At 35.6% G+C, this 26737-nt stretch overlaps 1 protein-coding gene across 6 annotated transcripts in view; it reads left to right on the forward strand.

Annotated features, from left to right (window-relative positions):
- LOC105836189 (venom metalloproteinase 3) overlaps positions 1–26679 on the forward strand; it is a 58801-nt gene extending 32122 nt beyond the window's left edge. For 4 of the 6 annotated variants that reach the window (XM_036290246.1, XM_012680046.3, XM_012680047.3 and 1 more), the window contains exons 3-18: positions 4565–4665; positions 10327–10387; positions 11567–11778; positions 11935–12024; positions 15337–15535; positions 15655–15784; positions 15929–16058; positions 16769–16911; positions 19400–19455; positions 21486–21612; positions 21972–22136; positions 22881–23007; positions 23224–23328; positions 23625–23773; positions 24527–24951; positions 25924–26679. In XM_036290246.1, coding sequence (XP_036146139.1) covers positions 4603–4665; positions 10327–10387; positions 11567–11778; positions 11935–12024; positions 15337–15535; positions 15655–15784; positions 15929–16058; positions 16769–16911; positions 19400–19455; positions 21486–21612; positions 21972–22136; positions 22881–23007; positions 23224–23328; positions 23625–23773; positions 24527–24951; positions 25924–26060 — 2319 coding nt within the window. In that variant the 5' untranslated portion in view covers positions 4565–4602 and the 3' untranslated portion in view covers positions 26061–26679. Of the gene's footprint in view, positions 1–4564; positions 4666–10326; positions 10388–11566; positions 11779–11934; positions 12025–15336; positions 15536–15654; positions 15785–15928; positions 16059–16768; positions 16912–17263; positions 17317–19399; positions 19456–21485; positions 21613–21971; positions 22137–22880; positions 23008–23223; positions 23329–23624; positions 23774–24526; positions 24952–25923 lie in introns of all 6 variants that reach the window. The other 2 variants (XM_012680049.3, XM_036290247.1) reach the window with 2 other exon arrangements.
- Positions 26680–26737: the final 58 nt, after the last annotated feature.

Below are 26737 nucleotides of genomic sequence, written 5' to 3' on the forward strand. Positions count from 1 at the left end.
TGTTTTCTTTCTTCTTTACTGATGTATGAGAAACTCCGTTACTCTAGAAGATTTCTCCGTCTGAGTTATTCTTTGATTCGTGATTCTCGTAATTCTTCCGTAAAATTATAAAATTTAATTTCAGCAAAGATATGTATCGTAGAAAGTAAGTTTTTCAAGCAAAAGGGAGCTGTGGCAATTTGTTTACTGTGTTAGAGCTCTTTCTTCAGTTCCTTTTTCAGACTATGATTAAAAAAGAAACCGATAATTTATATTAATAAATTGAATTAAAAAATGAAAATATAAAATATAAAAAGTTACATTATAAAAACATATATCTAAGCTTTTTTAGGTATTTTATTTTCAACATCTTTAATCATTACAAAAAAATCTTTTGACACATAATCTTTGTAACGTAATTTTTACTAAAACATATTGCGATAAATAATATGTTTTAATCGAATGTTTTTATACGTTTCGATTTATATTCTACTTTATTAAATTAAACATTATTTGTGCAATTAATTTGTTAAGTAACTTTTAAAATTAATAATTTACTTGTTCCATATTGGTAGATTTGAATATTAAGAAATGCAGAACATACTTTATGATTTAAAATTAATTTACATAAGTAGCTTCCGCGCATGCTATTATGTTTTTAATGGCTTTTTAATTTAATTTAATTTTAACGATTTTGTTTTTTTCGACTGTTTAATGTTACATTCCGACTTGATATTACAAGAAAATCATAATGGTACCAACAACTCCGGATCCCATAAATATTAACTAAAGTCGACTAAAGTTAGTATCAAGTTGATTAAAGTTTAACTAAACTTTTTTAGTTATATATAGAAAAATATTCAGAATAATTATCTAAATTTAAATCAATTTTAAATCTAAGATCATATCCAATCAAAGCGAATTTATTTATTGATTTATTATGATATTTTGTATTTCGAGTTTTAACCCGTAAAAAACACACGGGTACAAATTTGCACCAAGGAAAATTTTAATCTTAAACAAATTTTTACCTGTACGTCGTAACGGTTTTGTTTCATTACGACAAATATGCCTATCACCCGTGTGATTACAGTATGATTTAAATCGGGGTGTGGTGTTTATGAGTTAAAAATAAAATGTTCATAAATAACATCTTTTGAGTTTACAAACAATACAATTTTTTAATTTTGACGCATCAAGAAGCTTTTTCCAATCTCTGACGTGCTCTCTTGAGAAAGTTCTAAAATTCGCAAACTATCAATCTCTTCTTGCGTTTTCCTTTCCGTGCTCAAGGATTCAGCTTTTGCGCGAAACATCTATTCTTAGATATCCTATGTTTTGTATGTGTATCTGAAGTTTCTGACACGAAGTCTATTCGGCGCTAATCCGATGCAACGAAACTTTCCTTCCGGGATCGCCCCCGTTCGTACTCGCGCGCGTGTATTCTTCAACGCCGCGCTCTCGTTTTTCCGCGCGCTGCGGCTGTTCTCAGTTTCATGCATGCGTGAACTCATCGCGACGGTTAGTTTCGATTCTTCATTTTCACATTTCGCCCCGCCGGAAGAGGAGGGGAGGACGGAGAAGTGTGGTAAAAAAAAAATTATATAACTCTAGGATTTCTTCATCACACCGGCTGTCGAAGTTTCTTTCATCCGCTCGTAGATAATTAGATAAGACGAAAAGGAGATAATTAGATGAGAAGAAAAGGAGATTTTCTTCTTCGACAATTAGCACGATCGTCGGGCGTCAATCAATTTTATTTGGTCAATCTCAATAATTAGGCAGATATCCTAATTACTTTTTCAGGGTTCAGAGAGAAAGAGAGACATGTTCGAGTGAATACGCAAATAAGTAAATGTCAAGTGCTCGACGAAGTTTCAAGTACCCGTGTGGAAATTCATCTAGGCATGCCCTATTTAATATTGGCCCCATACGGGCGTTACTTAGGCATCCAAAATAAAGGCTTTTCGGACTGAAACCTATTCAGGGCCTATTTAGGATATTTGAACCTGGGCTTGCCTGAGTTGGGCCTGGTTTAAATTTACAACTTTTTCCCCAAGACTCACAATTAGGTTTGCCCGGTTATAGCCTGTATAGGACCTAGTTTGAATTAGATGTTTGCTCCAAAATAGTTATATTTAGGTTTGCCTAGTTATAGCTTTTTTTCTCAATTTTTATATTTTAATTATTTTAATATATTAATTGTATTAGGCTTAAATATTTCAAAGTAACATACTGTTTTCCATGTCTGATAGACTGAAATAATTAGCTAATACATTATTTATAAAATCTATTTTATTGAGTTTGTTGTCTTCTATGTTTGGCTTTTAAATAGATCGTAAAGAAAAACAAAAGTTTTAAATAGAATATTAATTGCAAAAAACCGATATCAGACTCATAATATGTTTTTGTAAGATTAAAAAAAAATACCATTTCTGTATTACAAATATTGATATCTATTTCGATTGATTAAACGATACGATTATATGTATAATACATAATGCATAAAATATAATAAATAATTGATATATTTTAAAATTGTTTTTATTTATTTATTAAATATAATAAATTGGACAATAATATATCCTGTAATTTTGGCCCAATTTATTTTACATATATAAGCCCAACTTAAATATAATTAACCATCTAATTAACCATTTGAACACTTCAAAGTATTAGTGCTAAATAGATTGCAATTTCCATCAAATTATTAAGGCTATGGAAAAAGATAAATTTAACAATGAAATTAATAGGTAAATGAATTAATGCTATTTATTTTTAATATATTTTGCAAAATTTAACTGCTTTTATAAATAATATAATTGCGTCAGTTTATAACATATGTAGTACAGGGAAATTAGACTCAGAAACCACTGTTTCGAGAAAAAATTGTAAAAGGCACTTTTATTGCAGATTCTTATTCGGAAAAATCATACAAGCATATTAAACAAAAATTTAACTCGGAAAAAGTTGGGAATTATTGTGTAAACAATGAAAGAAGGTAAAAATTTTTGTTTTTTGGCAATAAAAAAAATTTATCACTGTTAGCAAAAAACAAAAAATATAAGCTTATAGGTATTAAAAATATCTATTAAATGAGCCGTCGAACGTTCCAATTGGTTTATTTTTTAAGGAGAAAAAAATTAAAAACTGCCAAAATTTATTTTTTGTTAAATTGTTAATAACAAATGGACAAGTGATGGCAAATTCTTGTAATAGGGCTTAAATAGTAGCGGTTACTATTCTCTAAAAGTCTTGAAAATTTTAGCCCAAAACATTCATAACTTTTGACACAAAGCTATTTTTTATTTAATTATTTTTTAATTTTTAATTAACATTGTTTACACAATAATTATCAACTTTTTCTGAGTTGAATTTTTGTTTAATATGTTTGTATGATTTTTCCGAATAAGAATCTGCAATAAAAGTGCCTCTTGCAATTTTTTCTCGAAAGTCTAATTTTAATTTTAATGTACTAATAAGTATATATAGACAATAACAAGTACCCAATATCAATAAGTCAATTGGCTCAGTAGATAGAGTACAAGTTTTGTAATCCTAAGGTCCCGGGTTCAAAACTAGCAGTGGCAAGTTTTTAATTATTTTATAAATAATTTTAGAAATAATTTTAGAAATAAATATAAAATTACTAATAAATAAAATAAAATAAAATAAATAAAATAATAAATAAATAAAAATAAAATAAAATAAAATAAAATAAAATAAAATAAAATAAAATAAAATAAAAAAATAAAATAAAATAAAATAAAATAAAATAAAATAAAAAGAAAAATAAAAAGAAAAATAAAAATAAAAATAAAAATTAAATTAAAATTAAAATTAAAATTAAAATTAAAATTAAAATTAAAATTAAAATTAAAATTAAAATTAAAATTAAAATTAAAATTAAAATTAAAATTAAAATTAAAATTAAAATTAAAATTAAAATTAAAATTAAAATTAAAATTAAAATTAAAATTAAAATTAAAATTAAAATTAAAATTAAATAAAATTAAATAAAATAAAATAAAATAAAATTAAAATTAAAATTAAATTAAAATTAAATAAAATAAATAAAATAAAATAAAATAAAATTAAAATTAAAATTAAAATTAAAATTAAAATTAAAATTAAAATTAAAATTAAAATTAAAATTAAAATTAAAATTAAAATTAAAATTAAAATTAAAATTAAATAAAATAAAATAAAATAAAATAAAATAAAATAAAATAAAATTAAAATAAAATAAAATAAATTAAATTAAAATAAATTAAATTAAATTAAATTAAATTAAAATATTAATAAAATAAACAACTTTAGTTTGGCTCAAGCTAAATTTTTATATTGGTCCAAGTTTGAAAACCAATGTAGGCCCCTAGATTAAAAAGAGGGACAAATCGATATTGGACCAAGGTAGGCGTCCTAACTTGGGCCTCAATAAGAGTAAGGAAACCTAACTTGGTCCTGATTACACTTAGGTAGAATTTCTACACGGGTATATATGCGACATGACCGCGCTTGCCGTATCGGGCGCTAATTACCCTCTACTTCGCTCTCATTAACGAGATAATATTTTCTGTTTCAGCGATGTGACGCAACCAACCAGGAATATTTTTATGCAAAATGACTCGCGCCCTTGTCCTTCTCTGCATGGCCATCATTCTACCTCTCGTACGATGCCACAAGGTAAGATCGCGGAATCAAGACGCGCCTCAAGGACACCGTTATCCCGTGCAATTACCTCTTTAAGACAAAGAACACACGCGTGTTCTTTCGCGCGAAAGGATAATTTTCTGTCTTGAATTAAAGCGAACGGCCGCGATGACGACTCTAATTCACGTTAATCACGTCGAGGTGAAATTCACGGTGCGCGAGCAGCGTCTTTTGATTCGCGCGCGTGTCTCTACTCACTGAGGTGGACCCTTCTCTTTTCTTTTCCCGTTTGCCGCACGTTAATTTTACCGAATATAATTTAAAGTGTGCCTTCTAAATGCGCGCGCTTTGTTTTCAAGCGATTCCTTGCAATAGCGAGCTCGTTTAATTTGCACGGGCTCTAACTCATTTTAACGTTTGAATATCATTTAGCGCGATTACGGCACAAAGAGCATTAATTAGTCTGAGTAAGCTCGGCAACGTGGGAGAGGAGGAATTAATGACGTCTCATAATTTTAATCATTACTCACGATTAATGTTGGGTGCGCCGGTTATTTGCAAGAGAATTATTCCGACGATCGTTGATTATCGCGCTGTGATTTGTGCGGGAAACTTGCAAACGATATAAAATCTCTTATTCTATTTGTTCTTTCAACTGATCTGTTGTTTTTGTATGTAACAAGAGTTATAACTGATTTTCACGGATCTATTTCACGCTTCTTTTATTAGCAATCAGTTTGAAGTAAAGAAATATAAAAGCAAAATGTATTTCTAAATTTGAAGACTGCAACATGTATACGCCTAGCCAAGTTTTCCGATCAACTTATTTTATTAGGTGCTACTCGCCAAATTTACTTTCAAAATCGATAAAATACTAACGCGAGACACGCGAAAGGAAACTTGTTAATTGGAGATTAATAGCTGACAATTGCTGGGTGTCAATAATAACTGCCTCGTAATTAGGAAAGTACAGTAATTGGAAAAAAAGAAAGAATTGTGCGATTAATGGCACTATTCAGCACGCGTCGGTTGAGCGCGTCATCTTGTTGTAGATAATCATCGACGAGCGTGGTCAATGGCCGGTTCTCCTCTAACTTACGTAACAAGCTCGCGCACAAAATTGCGATAAAATCATCGAACCATTCGACGTTGTTTAGCCACCTTACCTTGCTTTCGATTTTTTTTTCGAGTAATTTAAATTTCTCGCGCAATTTTTGTTGCCAAGTCCAACGCGTACGTGATAATGATTGGCAACCAAGAAAACTGAACGAGAAAGTGATCGAGATAAACATTTTGTTAAGCGATAATACGAAATAATAATACGAAAGTTTGCCAATTTTTAATCACTAATTTAAAATTTAATCATGCAGATTGTAATACGTTAATTATTACAAAAATTAGATGTGTGAAGTACATTGAATGTCGTAACGAATTTTCTATGAAAAAAATTTATAATTTGGACATTAGCGTTTCGCATATGTAAGATTGATTGAATAGAAAGATTGCATAGAAAGATCAATTGATAACGCGATTGAACAATAATTGCAATAATATCTTTAACTAAATGTTTGAACATATATGGACATATTTCGTATACAGGTATATATTTTTGTATGAAAAATTTTTTGCCGTTTGTTGAATCACAATTAATATAAGATTAAAATGGGCTGTAGAAATTAGTTTAAATCGGAAGTGACGTATATAATAAATTATAATAAATCAATAGCTCGTAGAAATTTTAATAAAATATATGCCGCGACAAACGCATTAAAATATACTTATACAAGCAATAAAAAATCATTAAGCATGCACAACAATAAAAATAGGAAAAGGTTACGCTTATGATTAAACGTCCACGTGTGCGAGCGTGCGTCTCGTCATCGGCAAACAGTGAAAAGCGATGGAACGCGAATGTCGATAATAGATACGTTAAACATAGTAATTGGATAAAGAGGCGCTTCTCTCTCTCGAGATAGTCGTTGAATCATTCGCGGACAGACATTGCGGACCGGTCAGTCGACAGCAGAGTTACGTAAATCTCCGGTCGTTAGGAAACGGTACAAATAATTACTTTCAGATGAGAAACGCGATTTCCGGCAGTCGTTCCACATGATTTACATGATTTTGCGATGTACTTATTGCACCGGAGAAAGAAAGGAAGAGAGAAAGAGAGGGAAAGAAAGAGATAGAGCCTGAAAGCGAAAACCGGAATGCTTCTAAGTCAAGAGAGTAAGCTACTTTTCACGGGAGTATAAAAAAGGAAAGACGGCGTTTCTATCGATCGGCGGTTATGCTCGCAGACGCGTGAAATACATTACGATTAAAACGCGCGACTCGTGTCATGATTGACGGGTATTACAAAATTCATTGTCGGGTCTAAAATCGTCCTGAGACATCTTCCTCGATTATTTGCCATTCGATCTGACGTAGAATCATTTGCGCATACGTGACTCAAGGCAAATAAAAAAAACTATATTATATCAAATAAAATATTTATATTATATCAAAAAAGTGAATATACATGTTCAAATTAATTTGGTGCCTTTTTTATAAAATGCATAAAGTTTATTTATACAAAAATAGAAAATAAAGTATTAAACGTGATTTTAAAAATTTTACAGTTCTTCCAATTAATTTGATATCTTTTTTATAAAATGAAAAAGATTTACTTACACACACACACACAAAAAAAAATGTTTTAAAAAGTTGTAAAATTTTACAGTTGTTCAAAATAATCTCCATCATTGTCTACAACTTTGCTCCATCTCTTGGGCAGCTGTCTAATACCGTCGCTGAAAAAGTTTTGTGATTTTAATTCGATAAAATCCTCAATGCTTTTTTGGATTTCTTTCACTGTGTCAAAATGCGAATGGCCCAGGTGATGTTGAAGCGAGTGAAACACATGGTAATCCGACGGAACTAGGTCTGGTGAATGAGTCGCATGAGGGAGAATCTCCCAGCCCAAAGTACAGATGACATCTTTTATCGCCTTTGCACGTGGTAGAATGTTGTCATATTGTAAGATGACTTGCCTAGTTTCTGAGTTCACGCATGGTCTCTTCTCTTGCAATATCTTGTTCAAATGGATGAGTTGTTGTTGATAATGTTCTGCATTGGTCTCACTAGGATCCTGCAGCTCATAATGTATCACGCCCTGGATGTCCCACCAGATACATAGCAATATCTTCTTGACATTCACGTTGCACGTTGTCGTCTGTACGTCGAGGTCTGCCCATAATTTTCTACGTTTGGGATTGTTATATAATATCACTTTTTCGTCACCTATGATGATATTGTGTAAAAAATCACGTCTTTTAAAGCGAGTCAGCAAGGACATGGCTGTGTCGAATCTTCTCTGTTTGGTGTCCAGGCTGAGGTTTTGTGGAATCCATCTACCTTCTTTTTGAATGTGTCCCAATTGCTGCAAGCGAGTTTCTACACACTTAGCGGTTACTCCAAGTTGCAATGCAAGCTCCTGTTTAGTCTGAGAGGAGTTTTCACTTAACAGCTGCTCGAGTTCCTCGTCTTGGAACTTCTTTAGATTAGTATGGTGCTTTTTTTTATTCCAAAAACTAAAATCTCCACGACGAAACTTTTGATACCAAGTGCTGCACGTTCTATGGCTTATAGTATCTTCACCCAGAGCAGAACAAATCATTCGTGCAGCTTCAGTAGGATGCATTTTTGACTGATATGCAAAAAGAATACAATGTCTCAAGTGTTTCTCGTCGAAATCCATCGTATTTGCCACGATTCGCCGTTATTCTATTAGGTTATGTCGTCTGCTTCAAATGAAGGATGAAGGGGCCTGAAGCATAGACTTCATACGCATAGACTGCGCATCTTGTAGGCGCACACAGTTGCGACTTGCGACACCCAATAAGCGCCTAGTTTCTAATTGAAGCTCGACAGTCATTGGGTGTCGCAAGTTGCAACTGGCGACTTGCGATTAATGTAGAACGGGCTTAAGGCCAGAACTACAATAGGTGTAGTAAGCTTTATGCTATAAGAAACTGACCAATTATAATTAAACGTGAGAAGAATAATCGAATATAATTGGTTAACTCCTTATGACGTAAGGCTTACTACACCTATTGTAGATCCGGCCTAAGACCGTCTTTAAGCACTGCTTTAAGATGTCATCAACCAATCAGAATTGAAATAAGATTTCTAAAATCAAGTAAAAGAAGAAAGAGTTTACATTTCTACATACATTAGTTATAAAATATTTTAAAAATTAAGAGAAATGTCAATTATATTGTGAAATCGCGTTCAAACGGGAATTTCGGGCACTCGGACAAGCTGATATCTTGTCGACGCTTTGTTAGGAGCGAAACGATCGCTTGTAGCGCAAGTCGATCGGGCTCTCGATCGGAGACTCGCGGCCGGCAATAATGAGCGAAAGTGATCGACCTTAGAACTCCCAGGGGCTTCGATCGATTTCCAGCTGTAGCTTGATTTCTGTGACACGGCGCGCAAGCAAACACTGCTGTGAAATGGTAGAGGCAGACCTTGAAATGCGATTGGAAAACAGAATACCCGTGCATACCTGTTAATTACGGGCGGCCGCTGTAAAACCGGACGGGCTACGATTCTGAGAACACTTGAAAAATCGCTGTCTTGATCTGCGCGAGCCTACAAATCAGTGGTCATCAAGTCATCAAATAGAAAAAAGCAAAAAGGTTAAATAAAATGTGCACACTGATACTAATGTAATTTATTTAACGAATTCGTTAATTTGAAGTTTGTTTGCAATCATTGTTACATACTTAGATTAACAGTGTTGAAAGAATTTTATCTTATCTTATTGCTATATACGAATAATATTAATATTCCCTTTCTATTTAATAAAGAGAGCAAGATCCTCTTGCAGTCACATTGTAATTACTAGATACGTTGTTATTTAATCATTCTTACTGTCTGAATTGTGAAACACAAAATTTCAGTCGTGGATTAATCTACAAATTCCGAGCCGTGATAGTTCTACCGTTCGTGATGTAACTTTTTACAACACGAAACGTGATGCCTTTTTGCCGGCGGCGTTACCATTCCCGATTACAGTATCCATTTTGTTTCGCTATTCCCACGATATTGGTACCGACGGGGACAATACGCTGTCAAGAAATCGCCTCGGCCAGTTAAAAAAAAAAGAAAGGGAAATAGAGTAAACGAAACTGGAGTCACGGAACTACCGTCGGGACGCACAAGCGAAAAAAAGAACCGTACGGGAGGGAGATGTTGTAATGACCAATAATGACTAGATTGCGAATCCCGGAAGCTAGATTTGCCCGCACAAAAGATCTCGCATATAAATTCTTTCTCTACCATACACTTCTTCATTTCTCCGCACGAACAATTACGCGATTATTTCCGCGCGCAGGAAACGACGTGTTGTTTCTACGTCAGACAAATTAGCAGAAATCTTATTCGATCTATCACCTCTCGATTGTGAGACGCGCGGCGCCTTCGCTTTTACCGTCATTGATGTGCGTTACACGTCGCGTTTCGTATTTCGCAGGAAACTAATCGTAAAAGTAATAATAAACGTCGTAATCGACCAAGCGGCGTATCTCATCACGGATTTATGCACGAGTCGATCGATAAGGCGCGCCGAGATTACGACGGTCGCGATCTCGATTACGTAAGAATATTGCGACACCCGCGCACGTTCACCTAAACCCATTTGTGTTTCAGATCCACGAGCACATGACAAGGGAAGAGATGCTATCGGTGTTCTACACGGGACACGAGTCCGGTAATAATAATGAAAAAAGTAACTCACGCGTTATTCTTTCTGTTTTTTTATATATACTCTTTTCCCGTCAGCGTGGCTTTAAAAATTGCATCGGGTCACCAATTGAATGCGATTACGAATGCGTTAACGATAATTGGATATGCACATTTTAATTTATATCGATTCCTACGAGGTCCTAGTAATAAATTGTTTATATACATAATTACATTAATTATATACAAAATATGTATATACTAGTTTCTTTTTCAAAATTTCTATTTGGTGTTAAAAAATAATAGTTATACTGTAAAAAGACAGAAACTAATTAGAAGGATAATTTTCGCATTGCTCTTTTTACGAAAACCTAGGTATAAAAAATGAGAAAAAATTGCTTATGGTTTTATATATTCCATGAATCATAAATATATATGTTTATATATATATATATATTTTATTTCTTTATACTTAATTTACTTTTTTACACTTGTGTGCCTGGGAAAAAATGTTTCATATAAAAACATTTTTTCCCAGATATACATTTAAAAATCGAATGTATGACGTTGTTCCTCGGGTGACTTGAAGTTTGTTTTTCCATAATGAGAACCAGAACATTGAGGAAAGTTAGTTTTTTGTTTCTCCAGAATTTAATCTAATGAATAATTCCGTCGAAATAAAATCCATGCCGAATTTAACGATGAATAAATACATTTCTATTCTAAATTTTATCCGCGTGAGACTTCCAACTTCCTCGTATTCTTGACGCATCCCTGGCCAAAGATTTCAAGGCTCAGAGGTGCAAATATTTTTCATGCTCGACAACGGGCCGTTAAACTCCAGTTCTATGTCGTGAATCATTCTCGATAAATATTCATCTCGATTCCGTCACTTGAGAATCACCATTCTGTCTTAGAAAGGGTCTCTGTTGCTTGTCGCCAGGCCTCGATATTAAATGACCGTGATTTCTTTTAGTGACAGCCACGCTCGGTCTGAGGAATTGATCGGTAAGATCATTAATTCTGAAATGCTAATTGCAAACAGTACATTACGTAAAATGTGTGTATTCCGAGAAATATTATAGCGATAAGATCAAACGGAAATCTCCTTATTTTTTTACATCTCGCGGAGGAAAGAGCTCGGCTGATCTTCTCAGCCCCTCTGGGAATGTAAAAAACGCATTTTGCACCCTAAAAAAAATTGTAGTGCCACCGTACGAAGTCGTGCCTGTGTTGCACACGGTGCATAAGAGGAGCGTGGACGCGAAGCCGCAGATTCACTTGAAGGCCTTCGGCAAAGACATCAGACTTTCGTTGAAACCTACGGAGGGATTATTGACGGTCAACAGCCTGCCGATGTGGACTGTCACCAGGAACACGTCGCAACCAGACGGCCTTCATTACGAGAGGTTAAAGAATGTAAGTGATCTCTTTTCGGCATATTTAATTACCACAGAGATTTTACACCATAATTTCTTCGTTTCTCTCTCAATATTTAATCGTCCAGATCGTCAGATAATTATGTACATGTTCTTATTCATTGTCGACAATTATGTTTTTTTTTAATTGTTCCAGGTCGACGTGGATATCGGTGACATCTATCAAGACACGGAGAACATGGCTTCCATTCTGCTGCACCAAGACACGAATGGGAAAGTGCGCGTTGTAAGCGGCCATTCTTTCTTAATGTTTCTTTCGTCATCACCCTATTATTGCGGGTCGTCTTTCGTCAACCAACGCGAGTCGCTTATAAGGACCTGTGTTATAATTATAGCAATATCGCAATTCGCCGCGGCGTAACATTTTTACGACGATAAATGTGTAAAGCGACTGCTAAAGACAATCGTTAATCGCCATCATATAAGCTATAAACATTTGTTTGACGCGCGATCAACTCGCATTTCGGTTTATAATTTATATTTCACGAAGAGATATAGAGTATCTCTTGTTTATATATTTAAATTTTACTTGGTCACTCTGTACTACGAGATTAATTTATGACGAGGCGGAAATGAAAACGGCGGTCGTCGCATATGCTCGATGAGCAACCAATGGAAATTTATTATAAGTAATTAAAATGTTGAAGCAAGTGACTGGCTTACGTCGCTTCGTCGAATATAGCCGGCGTTGTGAGCCTCGCTGTGAGTTATGACATCTATATTTTATGGACACCTACTGGGTTTCGTTATCCTCGCGAAACAGTCGTAAACTGCTCCGGCGGATGAGTAAGGCGAGCCCGCATATTTAGTGAGCGGTCGCGTTGCTTGCTTAAATTCGAGGCGAAAAATTCCCGCGTCGAGACGGTCCGTAATTCCCTATTGTTTTAAGCAATTTAAGAAGAGAAGAGAAGAGAACCTCTCTTTTACGAAACGTAAGCGTGATATTGTATTACTCTCGCCACTTAACTTCGAACCGCAATGAAATCTTAATTTTAAGTTTGTCTCACAATGTCTATTAGATAATTGAATGGGGTAGCGTGCCGTGTCGTTTAACAGAGTCGCGGCATTAAAGTTAAACCTAAATACCGGCGATATCGCGGTTTTGACATTTCGGTCTTACTCTCGCAACTACCGACCGACGTCGCCCTCACCTTGGTCGAGACGAAGTCGCGCGTGAAGGGTATTGTGTCCACGATGTAGAAGCCAATAAACTTCTCGGTCCTTTCGCCGCGGTCCCTGCAATTTCGAGAGAGACAGAGAAAAAAGGACGTTGTATTTCGTGTTCAGACAAGCGTGACTCGGTTTTCCCTCGCAACGCTCTTAATTGTCCCTCTAGGAAGGATGCAGCTGCATACAGAGATATTTTGCATCTTATCAAATATGTATATAATTTTTGTGATATGCGAAATCTTCGCGATGCAATCGAGGAGCGTTACACACAGAAAAATTTATTCTCATGCTAAAGAAAAGCAGTTTCTCAGCGCAAAGAATATCTTCTTGATGAATAGTTTTGAAAGTACGCTCATTATTTACTTGAAACAAGTAAAATTTACTTAAAATAAACTTCTGTGTACACACAAAATTGAATAAGTATCATTGTTTTAAATAACTTATAAGTTTATATATCTGCAAATCTATCGTAAGTTCGTCATAAGTAATAAATTTATTCAAAACATATTCTAAATAGCAATTTAATCATCTTTGTAATTTAATACTTGAATTAAGAATATTAAGTTAAAATATAAGTTCGATTTACTTATTACTTTTGATTTTGCTTCAATTCAATTTTATAATATTCTTTGAGAAAGTATAAATTTTTTCAAAATATATAATTTTTTAAAATTTGTGATAAATATATTTTAAGATAAGACTATTATCAAGAAAATATTATTGAAGATAACCATTACTTATTAGAAAAAAAATTGAGTAATGGCTTTCTTGGCAGTAGAATAAACATTTTTCCGCGTATAGGAGACTTCGAGAGTTTTTGAAACTCACAAGTTGATTACGTCAATTGATTATTCCTCCACTCCTCAATTTAATTAATTTTAATTGCTGTTATTCCCGGAACGTCTTTTTTCCTACGACCGCAAGCAATCGCGCTATACGTATGTGCCCGCGTGCCTCATCCGAAAGGTCGGGGCGATCTGAATCGCGCTATTACGCGCGCGATCATTATTACTCGCGATGCAAATGCGAGTAATATAACTGGCGCGCGGGCGAGACCACGGACGTGTTACAATCACGCGTTACGTCTTGCGGGACTCGTGAAAGTTAATTGTCGCCGGTACGAAAAACTCCCCCGACGACGGCGGAATTAATCTCTCGGCGACTTTGACGCGCGTAGGAGTGCCAATGAAATTTTAACGATGGCATAATGTCGTCCAAGCGCCGGGTATACACGTTACATACATACATACATACATACATACATAATATACCGTCTACGGTTACATAACGTGCCATAAAAGTGTTGTGTTCTAAGTGACCCCGTACTGTCCTGACCTTTCGCTTTCACTCTCCCCTTCCCTCTCTCTCTCTCTCTCTCTCTCTCTCTCTCTCTCTCTCTCTCTCTCTCTCTCTCTCTCTCTCTCTCTTACTCGTGCGCGCGCGCGAGATCTGACCAGTGCACCTTTCGCAGACTGCAGATCGAGCGGCGCGATCGTGTCCGGATCGAGAATATCGCGAGAGTAATTCGACTCGCTGCAAAACACTGGCTCGGTGCACCCGGGCTCCGATGGAAACGCTCGATTTAACATGCCCCTCAACTAACGCGCCCCATGATTCATACGCCGCGATATTTTATGTGCAATATTCAAATCTTGCACAATTCGGAGAGAGAGAGAGAGAGAGAGAGAGAGAGAGAGAGAGAGAGAGAGAGATGCGGGCGGGCACGAGTCGTCTGATAATTATAGGTATCAATTTATACACGCCGGAAAGTGTTTCAAACTTACGACTAGTCATTTCGAATCGTTTTGAAGTTTATGGTGAGATTATTAATGTTAATCTCTTATTTGTTCAAATTTATTCGTTACTCAATGCTCAGGTCCTATTTTTTCCCGATTTATTATCTTGCCTTTACTTATGCAAAGTTTATGCATAGGGGGAAACGTTTTATATATATATAGTATATCTGCTAAAAACATCGCAAAGTCGTTCACAGAAATTGTTATCAGTTACATTTATAGTGTCGATTGTTCGTGTGTAGTCTAGCCGCGAATCATTTCCTAAAGACGATCTTTTACTCTTTAAAACTGTCTTTAAAAGAAAAAAGAAAAGAAAGAAAGAAAGCAAGAAAAAACTTGTGTTATCTGCTTTCTAATACGAATAATAGTAATAATTATGCAATTATAAATTAAAGAAAAATAATAAAGAAATATAAATTGAATTTTTTTTATTTGCAATAAATTAAAATAAAATTCAGTAATCCAAAGGCGGATTCAATTCAGTTGACAGTTGATTTTATATTACGTTTATTTAACGGCATAATTAACTATCTGCTTAATTATTCTATTAAAGTGTACGTCTTTTCACTCAGGATGGAACCATCGGTTCAGAATTAATTATCCGGCCACTGCCAGAACGGGTTCTACAGGAAATAGTGAGCAAAACGCCAGCCCTTCACGAACCCGAATTACTGCCCAATGTAACTAGTAGTGAGGACTTGGAACGCACAAGTCATCATATCGTTTTCAAAAAGGTGGATCAACCTATCGGCGACAAGTACAACGACTTTTGTGAGTGCAATATGCGCATCAGAACTTTCGTTTTGTATCGGTCGTATATGAATATCGATATAAAGAAAAAGAAAAAGAAATCGTGAGATTGCAAATGTAAGTGCGATTGATGCTTTCAGCGCTCATGGAACCCGACCACTTAGCCAAGAGGTATAGGATTAAGCGTTCGATCAACAGCAGATCGAGACGCGAGGCACCGTACGTCATTTACCCGGAAATCCTTTGTATTGTGGATTACGACGGGTACAGGTGAGAGTAAACGGCGTTATTGGAGAAGCGCGATTAACGGTTATTTTTCTCGCGCGCGAACGTCAGTCCGCGGAATTTGCATTGACATTTATGATCTTTCTTAGCGCGCTTAAATAAAAACGTTTAGCGATCTTTTCGTTTTAGATTGCACGGCGGCGATAACGTACAGATAAAGAGGTACTTCGTGTCCTTTTGGAACGGGGTCGATCTGAGGTACAAGTTACTGAAGGGGCCAAAAATACGTATCAGTATAGCGGGAATAATTATCTCACGGGTAAGAAGTGATGAAGTTAACATTAGATTCAACTTACCGTAAAAAAATTTTTGTATAAAAATATAGATAAATATATATAATTATAATTATTATTCAAACATTTCTAAATGAAAATTTTACAAAGCACTTTGAAATAATATGTATAAAACATAACACTATTTCAGCATCATTTATAAAGATTTGATAAATAAATTAATAAATTATTTATTAAAGATTTAGAAATTATAATCACAAAATTCAGTAAAAAATATTATTTATGCTGTTGCAACAATTATTACGAAAGTTTCCGGATAGTTACAATTCACGGAAGCGACAGATACTTTCTCAAAATACATATATATCTTATTTTTATAAAAGTTTATAATTGTTAAGCAAAAAAGAGAAAAAAAAACGAAAATTGTCGAAAATTAAAGCTGCAACTGAATTGAGAACTGCATCAGTTGATGCATGCACTGGAAAAAAAGTTGTTGATTTGATTAAATTTTTTATTTTGATTAAATTTCATTAATTTAAGTATTTATATATTTTAGTGAAATGTACAAATACTTAAATTGAAGTTTAATTTAAATATTTTATTATGTATTTAATTTAAATACTTGAATTGAGACATAAATACTTGAACTGAAGAAATCTAATCAAGTTGAAAAATTAAGTCAAATTAACAACATTTTTTCGTGTACATAAGCAACAGAAAATTGTATTATTACCAGGGACGGGACGCGACACCGTACTTAGAAAGGAATCGCGTGGGAAGAGACGCAATCGACTCGGCGGCCGCTCTGACTGACATGGGCAAATATCTTTTCCGGGAGAGGAGACTTCCTGTATACGACATCGCCGTCGCCGTTACAAAGTAAGAGTGCTCGATCCGTAAAGCGGCCTACGTGCAGTGCTGTACCTTGACGGCAAGTCACGAAAGTGCCCGCAGAAGAAACGATAAGCTCTCTGATATAATCCATACGTCTTCTTCTATTTGTCAATCTCCAATGAGTACTTGATTAACGTCACGCGTTTACGACGTAAACGAGAGAAGCGCGAATGCATCGTGAATGAGCGTTGGAATCCCTTAGAGGCATTTCGAGATTTAATTAATTTCAGTATCCTCCGTTTCTCTTTTTGCACTACGACCGATAATACTTATTATAATTTACACGTCTTATTCTCACTGATGATTTCATACTCTCGATTTTTATTTCGCAAAACAGGTATGATATGTGCCGTCGTAGGAAAGGCGGCCGCTGCACTAAGGGAACTGCCGGTATGGTTTATTATATAGTGATCACGCTTTATTTTTTTTTTCTTAATTCCCGTAATTTACGTATGGTACAGCATTTTTGGTAGCTTGTACATAGTTGACGGTATTGTTGACATGTGGCACATGCACACGCAGTAATGGTATAATAGTCTAACAGGTATAGTAGGGAATGTCTTGGGATTCTGAGGGAAGATATTGCTCTGTCTCGAGAAGTATAAGAATTGAGGCCGAAGCACAGGTTAATTGGATGATGTCTCTATCGCGATAACAAGAAAAGGACTCGTCGATACAAAATTTTGCCTCGGACAGAAATATCTTCCTCGCGTGATATCCCCGATTATGATCCAACGAGTGAAATATATTAGGGTATATATTGTAATCTCGGTGTTTGCGAGACAGTGCACTTGTAATTCTCACCAGAGCTTTTTACACACACGCACACACGCTCGTGCAAGAAGGAGAGCGAATGAGAATGTGGGTATTGGTACGACTAATCTTAATTTAATTAATAACGCATAATTCGCGATCGCGAATTACTGTCCAACATCGTGCCAATCGCGTCACGCACGGAAACGAAACGTAGACACTTATAGATTATCTAAAAATTAAAAACTTATCACTAAATATACAAAATATCGCGCATCTCCGGACAGACCAGTTTGGCATTTGCATCGGAAAGTCGTAAAAGTCGACATGAGTTTCCTGTAGCTCCTTAAAAATACGCCTATACGGCGATTCGCGGAATTATTCGTATACGCACAGGTTGCGTAACGCTGCGTAGATTGAGCTGGCTTTAATGTAAATCTTTTTTTTTCCTCCTAATGGATTCGCATCTTTCTTTTATTTTTGATGATTATCTTGCAACACTCCGGGCAGAGAGTTACTCCAGATGCCTACGTAGAAATATAGAAAGTAAAAGGAATTAAAATGTTAAATCGCAAGTTATAATCGAAGTTAAAAATTATTCTATTTAATTTTATTCAGACATATATTCTCCTCAAGTAATATGATATGTGAATTTTATCGCGCGTATTTTAACTCTTTATATTTTGACATTAACTGTGAATTTATTTTGTCTGAACTGAATCATGAATCAATTCGGATTAATAAAACGCGTGAAACAACGATACGTGTATATTAAGCTTTTATTTATGCGGACCAACAAAGTTTACAAGTTCGCAGCTACCGATAATCGTAGACGAATAATTTTGCGAATTGCTCTTTTGATTACGAAAGAGTGATTAGCGTAAAATCTCGTACAATAAATCGAGCCCGCAACGCCTATCGCACTCAATCGAAATGCCAGCTCGCGCAAAATTGACGTGAGAACGACGTTTAATAAGCGTGCAGTGCGTTTTCCTTTTTGCTTTAATTTATTTATCAATTTTTTTGTTTGATATATTATATCTCTCTAGCTATACACGCGCTTCTGCAACACGTGTTCCTCCGTGGCTGCCTCCGGCAAAGAGCGCGGTTTTTTCTTTTTCCGTTTTTTTACAAATTTTTTTGTGTGTCCGAAGAATTTCTGAAACAGGTATTAAAACCGACACAATATTGGCTCCCGCCGTGCGAAATTTCGTTTTCGCGCGTCTAAGATATCGGTATAGTCGACCACGCCAAAATTGTGCTGGTTACAGATCCTGGTTTTTTGCGACGTTTTCGCTTCGCGGGTGTTTGCTTTCGACCCACACGCAAAAAAAGGGCATTATTGCAGATTATTATCGCAAGGACATCACGGAAACTTTCTCTCTGCAAAACGGCAGGGTATTGTGTTACACTTTTATACGGGGCCACAGTTTCTCGAGAGGATGATTATCATTTATATGTTCCAATCCGCGAGAGGTCCGGCGAGCCACAACACGAATCGTCCAAAACTCGTTCGGGCGACGATTCCACGTGTCTATCCTTACGTTGTTCTTTTTTTTTTTTTTAATCAAATCCTTACCTCTCTGTTGCAAAAGGATTAACACGAGCGGCGTCTGAATTCCATCGTCTGAATATTGTTTGTCCCGTGACCAGGTCAGAAATGTCACCAAGCGTGAAACTTGAACATGATAAAGAGTATTTTTTTGTTATTGCATTGCAGATTAGATATGTGCAGGAGGCAATACGCGAATGATGTGTGCAATAGAGGAACCGCAGGTACGTTTTTTTTGTCGAATAAAGAGGGCAACCAACTTGTTGTTTTTTTTTTTTAGCTTTCTCAACTTTAAGTCTTGCACATTGCTCACTGCCTTACAGAGTTTCAACCTTCAGATTTCCAAATTCCGACATTCGGCGCGAATTAAAGCCACGCAAATCAGATTAATTGTAAATTAATTGAAGGAAATCTGGTAAAATTTTGTTGAGAGATCAAAGAAACGTTTAAAATGTTCTATGTCTATTGTTTTTAAGATTTAAAAAGGCAATCGTAGAAGTTATTCAAAGCGAGCTTCCTGTTACAATACATACTCATATTACTTTACTTGTGTGTCATCTGAATATTATATTTTATTTCTGCCTCATACTCTTCCCTTCTTACATAACGATTTTCGGCGTCGTATGCGCGTCATGCAGATTACAATTCTGCAACGAGAATTGCCTCTTTCGAACTCTGCTGTTCCCTCGCACAGTTGCTTAAACCTACTTTTATATGTGTTTATATCTACTTTTTGCGCTATACGCCAGGAATTTGTACAGTGGCGGATCGAGAAGATTTTTGGCAAAATATCGCTAACAAAAAAACGAACCCCGAAATGCGATGTAATGAAATTTAATGGCAATTCCGTTGTAATCCGCCACTGTATCTACAAGACTGTTACTATTTCCGCATTTTATGTATATACTATTGTTTCACGGTTCTTTATACATCGTGCATCGCGTCTCGCTTTCGTGGCGAAGAACACGAAAGAAACGATCGTTCAAAATTCAGTTTCTCCGCCCGTCTTTTATTCTCTTTTTTTCCCTTTTTACACCGCCTGCGCTCTATGTTTCTGTATCTTTCCTGAATAATAATTCATGACTCTTGTATACCTTTGGCTGCCTTACACTGTCACGGATCGTTGGTCTTCGGTAAGTCTCTGAAAATCACGGTAATGCTAAAGAGAGAGATGCGCCTACTTTTCATAATCGATCGATATTGAATCGAGGAAACGAGGAATGGAAGGCGGCGACGATGTCCCGATCCGTTCGATCGACCGGATTTTCGCTACACGGGCATCTCGAACGTAAAACCTTCGGCTAACTCTCTCTCGTTAACCATTGGGCGACAAATTAACGGATGCATGCCGCATACATATCGACATAATGACTCGTTTCTTAACCGCATTCATGCCCGCAAGCGGATTAATAATATTAATCTTCGTAGCGCGCGGAAGCTCGACATAACGTCTATGGTGTATTAACAACGCGCGTTTCTTCACCGCAAACGTAAACGTCGAAGTTACGCTAATTGAGCAGGGCTGAGTTAATATTTTTTTTAACTAAATTAATGGCTTACAAGATTAATTTAGTTACATAAAGAACTAACTTTGTTAAAAATTACATTAAATTAATTTGAGATTACTCAAAATAAGTGTAATATGGATCATTAAATTTTACGTGAAAATGTTTTTCTTTCTTTTGTAATTTCTTGCTTTCACCTAAATAAATTTTTAAGGAAAAAATTAAAGTTTATATACTTTGAAGATTACTAGTTAGAAGTGAAAAGATTAACTTCTTCCCTTATAAAAATGTAATACTAAGAAATATTAAATTGACCAGTAATTATTATTTTAAGTATTAAAAGTATTAACAGCAGTATTTTTAATACTAAGAATGATTATTAATTACTGGCCAATTTAATACTACCCATTGCATTTTTATAAGGTTTTCAAATTAAGTTAAAAGTTATGGACTTTTTAACTTTATTGTGTATAACTCTTTAACTAATCACTCTTCAATCCTAGAATTGAGCAAAGTAAAGTGCTCAGTAGATCTGCAATGTTTCAAAATGTTAAAATTCCGAGATTAAAAAAAAAAGAGTTGTATTGCCAGCGAGCGTTTACGGTGGAGACACGCCTCTGTCGCTAATTTAATGAGATAGCTTGCGTTAATACCGAATACGATTCTGGTAGTAACTGAAGTAGCGTTCGATTGCACGTAGCCGGGGGACGCAAACGCGAGAGACACGCTAAAGAGCCTCCTCTGCACAGGATTCGCGTACGTCGGCGGAGCCTGCGTCGTGAATAAGCGCCTTGAGAAGGTGAACTCAGTCGCCATCATCGAAGATACCGGCGGTTTCAGCGGTATCATCGTCGCCGCGCACGAGGTCGGCCACCTGTAAGCACCACATAAATCATAATCACGTTCTGTAAAAAACTTTTTTGTTCCTCGTCTACTTTTATCTGCACTGAGAAAAAAAGCAGTTAATTCTTCATTTTTCTAAATTAAATATTTCTTTAAATATTTATGTATTTCAGATAAATAGTTAAATTAAAATTCAAGTTTTTTATATATGTAAATTAAATACATAAATAGTTCAACTGAAGAAATTTAATTAAGTTGAAAAATGTAGTTAAATTTACTATTCTTTTTCTCAGTGTACTGCTACGCGCATCTGTCTTTTTTCCTTTCGCCTGAAACGAGAACGGTTGAAAATCGTTAAAATAAAAACGTTTGTGTTTGTTTGCAAATCACAGACTGGGTGCCGTTCACGACGGCTCGCCTCCGCCCAGCTATCTGGGTGGACCAGGTGCCGAAAAGTGTCGCTGGGAGGACGGGTACATCATGAGCGATCTTAGGCACACGGAAAAGGGCTTTAAGTGGTCCCACTGCAGTGTGTCATCCTTCCATCATTTTTTAAAGTAGGTAACTGTAAAGTTAAGCGCCAATTTCGGTTTGTCAGATTAAAAAAACGTGCAAGAGAGCTTTTTCTTAGCATTATTGATACTTTTTTAATCAGTTCTTTTATTTTTCAAATGGGCTTTGAGATGATGTACATTAATCTAGAATTTAATGATTTTTTATAAAGCGGCATGTATGAGTCAGTTTCTCAAGATGAATATCTGATATGGAAGTAAATGGTAATAGAGGAAATTTCACTAACAATAAGACTGCTTTCCTTTTAGAAGACACAAAACACAAGTTAACACACTCAACTACAGTTCACTATAGTTAACTGGAACGCGATATACACAGTGTGTGTATATATTGCGATAATTTAATCTTACAAGATTAAACTTGTCAAACAATGTGTTTTTAAATTTTGTAAATGTTCTAATAAATTTTTTAATTTTAATGTAAAATGTAAAATGTAAATTGTTATTTATGGTTATAGAATACGTAATGTTTAACAGTGTAACATTTATACGCGAACAATTCAAATCTTAATCTATATATATTATACATTCAGATTTTATCGAAATATTAGAAAGTAAATGCATTCTTTGATTAAAAAAACGCACTTCGAGTTTCTAAGCAGAGTCGAAGTGTGTCGATTGAGTTTGGATCAAATTCTAAATGGAAAGCGACATGTGTTAAAAGTGTCAAATGTGTTCCGTAAAAGGGAAACATCCTATATCTACATTATCTTTTTTTTTTAATTTTAGTGGTGATACAGCGACCTGTTTATACAATGCGCCTCACGAAGACGAGGCGTTGCCCAGAGTACTTCCGGGAAAACTCTTATCCTTAGATGCGCAATGTCGGAAAGATCGTGGAACAAGCGCTTGTTTCGTATGTATCATATCTTGTAAAATACAGTTTGCAATATAATCTCTTTGACTTCGATTTAATGAATAAAATTTTATATAAAACACTAAATTCTAATGGAATTGGATGTAAGATCATCCCCCTCCAAATATTACATTTATCACTTATTTATTCTCTTACTTTCATCTGTTTATTTTATTGATTCTTATAATACTCTTTTAATATTGTTTCGCATTACAGAAAGACGATCGAGTTTGCGCTCAGCTTTTCTGTTTCGACGCCGGATCCGGATACTGCGTTGCGTATCGCCCAGCAGCGGAAGGTTCGCCGTGCGGGGATGGTCAGGTAAAACAAGAAAAAGACGGTTTATACGCAATAACAATGTTTGTGTAAAAAGAAATATCTCCTTCGACACATAACGCTTCCATTTATGTAAAATGCAACTCTATGCTATGACGTAGCTTTCGCGTGTCCGTCGCAGTTGTAACGCGCAATTACGTCAAACGTGATCTCATAAATCTTGACCACGTATGCGTTAATTTTACATGAGTGCCGAGATAACAATATTCGGGATATATTTTCCCGAGATGTCTTTGCACAGTTTAACCGTCGCTTCGATCCTTGACATTGATTTTTTTTAGTACTGCTTGAACGGGAAGTGCGTGGCGGAGCACGAGAATATCATACCGGATTATACGCAGAACATTCCGACATATGTGCGCCGGGACAGCATATTCAATTCCGCAGCACACCGGCCGATATTCGCTCATTACAACAACACAGACTACAGGTAATGATCTGAAGGATTTGGGCGGGTCCTACTGTTTTGTAACGCGCGCGGTAGAAATCATATTCATTTTACACTGATAGAAAAATGATATTTGCGACTATAATTGCATAGTAAAATAATTATAGTCAGAAATATCATTTTTTATAGTAACCATTACAATAACATTAGTAATAATAACCGTATACTTATAGTGATGCTAACTATGACAAAATGTACTATAAATTATGCAGCTTTAAAAATATAATATATGGTTATTGTATCATAGCAATAATTACTATAAAAATGGTATTTTTAACAATAATTATTTTATTATGTAATTATAACTTATAAAATCAACATATTTTTCTATCATGTGTATGCTAGGTTTTATTAATCTTTGAATATCGAATATCAAACAATCGAATTTTTTGAACTCCTGTATAGTACATTGAAGATACAAATACATATATTTCCGAATTTCACGAATATACTGTAAAATTAAAAAAGTTTTTGACGTGGAAGTTTGGGAGTTGAAGTTACGTCAGTGACATTGAATAGTAACGACAAGTATATTTCTGGGTGACCCACTTGTGCATTTTAGCGTATCATATCTTCAATATAAGAATACAGCGCGAACCTATAGACTTATGATGAAAGACTGTTGATTAGCTATTCGTTTTGCTGACATCGATGTCTTCATTTAGCAGGATACACTGCGCAAATGTGCAAATGCAATTGCAATATGTAGTAATGCCATTATAATATGCCACACAGGTATCCATGGGAAGCGACACAGAGCATGCCATTATCGAGCGTAACACCGACGACAACGACGACGACGACGACGACGATAAGAACGTCGACTTATCCTTACAAACATTTCACAAATCCGTTTGCAACCACAGTGTCAAAATACACGCGGACATTTATCAATAACTTGTACACCAATCAATACAAAACTAAATACAATAATAATAATAATAATAATAGTAATAGCAATAGTAATAGTGATAGCGGCACTGGTGGCAGCATCAGCACCACCACTAAGAAAAGCTTCAATTTCTTCAACTCGTATTACACCGTCAGTACCACTCCGAAGGTCACTTACGGTCCGAAAGTTAGTCCGTTCAAGTATAAGAGCGTGTCACTTTCCACAACGACGAAAGGATATCAGAACGGCCTTCGAAGTAACGGCCGCGGTAAGAGAATTCTCAACTAGATCCTGTATCGTCGCTGTACTTTCTTTTTCTTCTTTCTCTGTCTCCCTATCCTTTCCTCCGACTTCCGTGACGAGTCTTTAATCTTGCATGATCGTCTCTTATCGTTAACGTGACGGATTCTCGGATCCGATGGTTTATCTTTACTATTTCTGTCCATTTCTTCGGCAGTGAATTCTGCCCCCGAGGAACTCTTCGAGAGACATTAGTTCCGACAAGTCCCTATCGTTATCGTACTTTGATTCTCTGATAATATTTGTCGATCCTTGGAGGCTGTTTTATTATTCTGTATAATATATATCTCTACTTCTCTATGTTTTTTTTCTAATGTCACTAATGGAACATGAAAAATGTCGTAAGCTTTTCGACCATACTGATCTCATAAATCAACGACGATCCGTAATACCGATTATCGTTAACCCTGATTCCAAATATTTCATCTAAATGTAATAATATTAACTTGAGATATTTAATTAACTCAGAGTTTTAATAGTTCATCTCTTTTCTATATACTTTTTATATATCTTTTTGTAAATATATTTCTCTCCTATCGGATCAATCGTTGAATTTATCTCTTTAGACAAGTTGCAAGTGAAAATTCTAACGTTGATCTGATAGAAGAGAAGCGTCTCTTCGTTGTTTCTTCGACAAAGATGCATACAAGCATCCGCAAACGCGGACACATCCCGTCGCTCTTTACATCTCTCTTCAAACAACAAATTCACTAGTGGGACAGTGAAATACGGATATATGTATAATACTTTTACGTAATATTTTTGGACGTAAAAAACGACGATATATACGGCTTCCATAAATGGGATTACTAATAATTTCTATGTTGTCGCACTACTCAATTCTGTTCCAGGCTGAATACGTGTTCCGTAGACTACTCTAATGTAACGTTACGCATGTATTGAAATCACGTTTTCTACAATCCAATCCGTCTGCTTCCAGAAACAGAGGCCGGTGAATGCACGGACGTGGGGTCAGATTGCGCGGAGGTGATTGACAGGCTGAGAACATGGCTGTGCCATCTACAATCTGTGAAGAGTCGCTGCTGCGCGTCCCTGAAGACGATCTGTACTGACTAAATAATGACAATTAAGGACAATTAAGGACAAAAAGAAATAAAAGAATGAAAAGGAAAAATCGATTCGATAGTTTGCTCGAAGACGTCGCGCTTGGACGCCCGCCACGAGGATGAGGATTTTGTCAGGTCTGCGCCCTGATCACTTCTCTCGCCATCATGACGCAGCATCCGGAAAAGCGTCACATCGGACGGAACGGAATTCGGGAAAAATCTTTCGTTTCGTCATCGCTTCTTCCTTCCTCCTTCACTTTTCTTCGCGAATAGAGGAGAAATCAGGTTCTCTATGCGGTTCCTCGAAATCGCGACGAGCACATTCGACTCTCTTCTCAATGTAGCTGCGTGTCTCGCACACCTCCAGATGTAATTTTTTGGCAGTACGGTAGTACCGAGGTTCTACCGAACGATGTAGTGAATCTCTAAAATAGAGCGGACTGTCTATCGGTATATGCGATAGAGATTTCGGCTGCATTCATATTTATTCGATGAGGAGCGATCTCGCGAAAGACTCGTTACACAGGCACAGGTGCGTCGTGCGTATATTTCTCACGCGCGGATAAAGCCATTCGGAAACTACAAAAATTGTATAGCGCAAGATAATAAATGGGATTAATTAAAACGTTTTTCTGTGTATTTTCTACCACATATGTATAATAAAAATATATAAATCATTTGTTAGAC

This window comes from Monomorium pharaonis, chromosome 7 (genome assembly GCF_013373865.1).
Source record: "Monomorium pharaonis isolate MP-MQ-018 chromosome 7, ASM1337386v2, whole genome shotgun sequence".
Classification (NCBI taxonomy): Eukaryota; Metazoa; Arthropoda; class Insecta; order Hymenoptera; family Formicidae; genus Monomorium; species Monomorium pharaonis.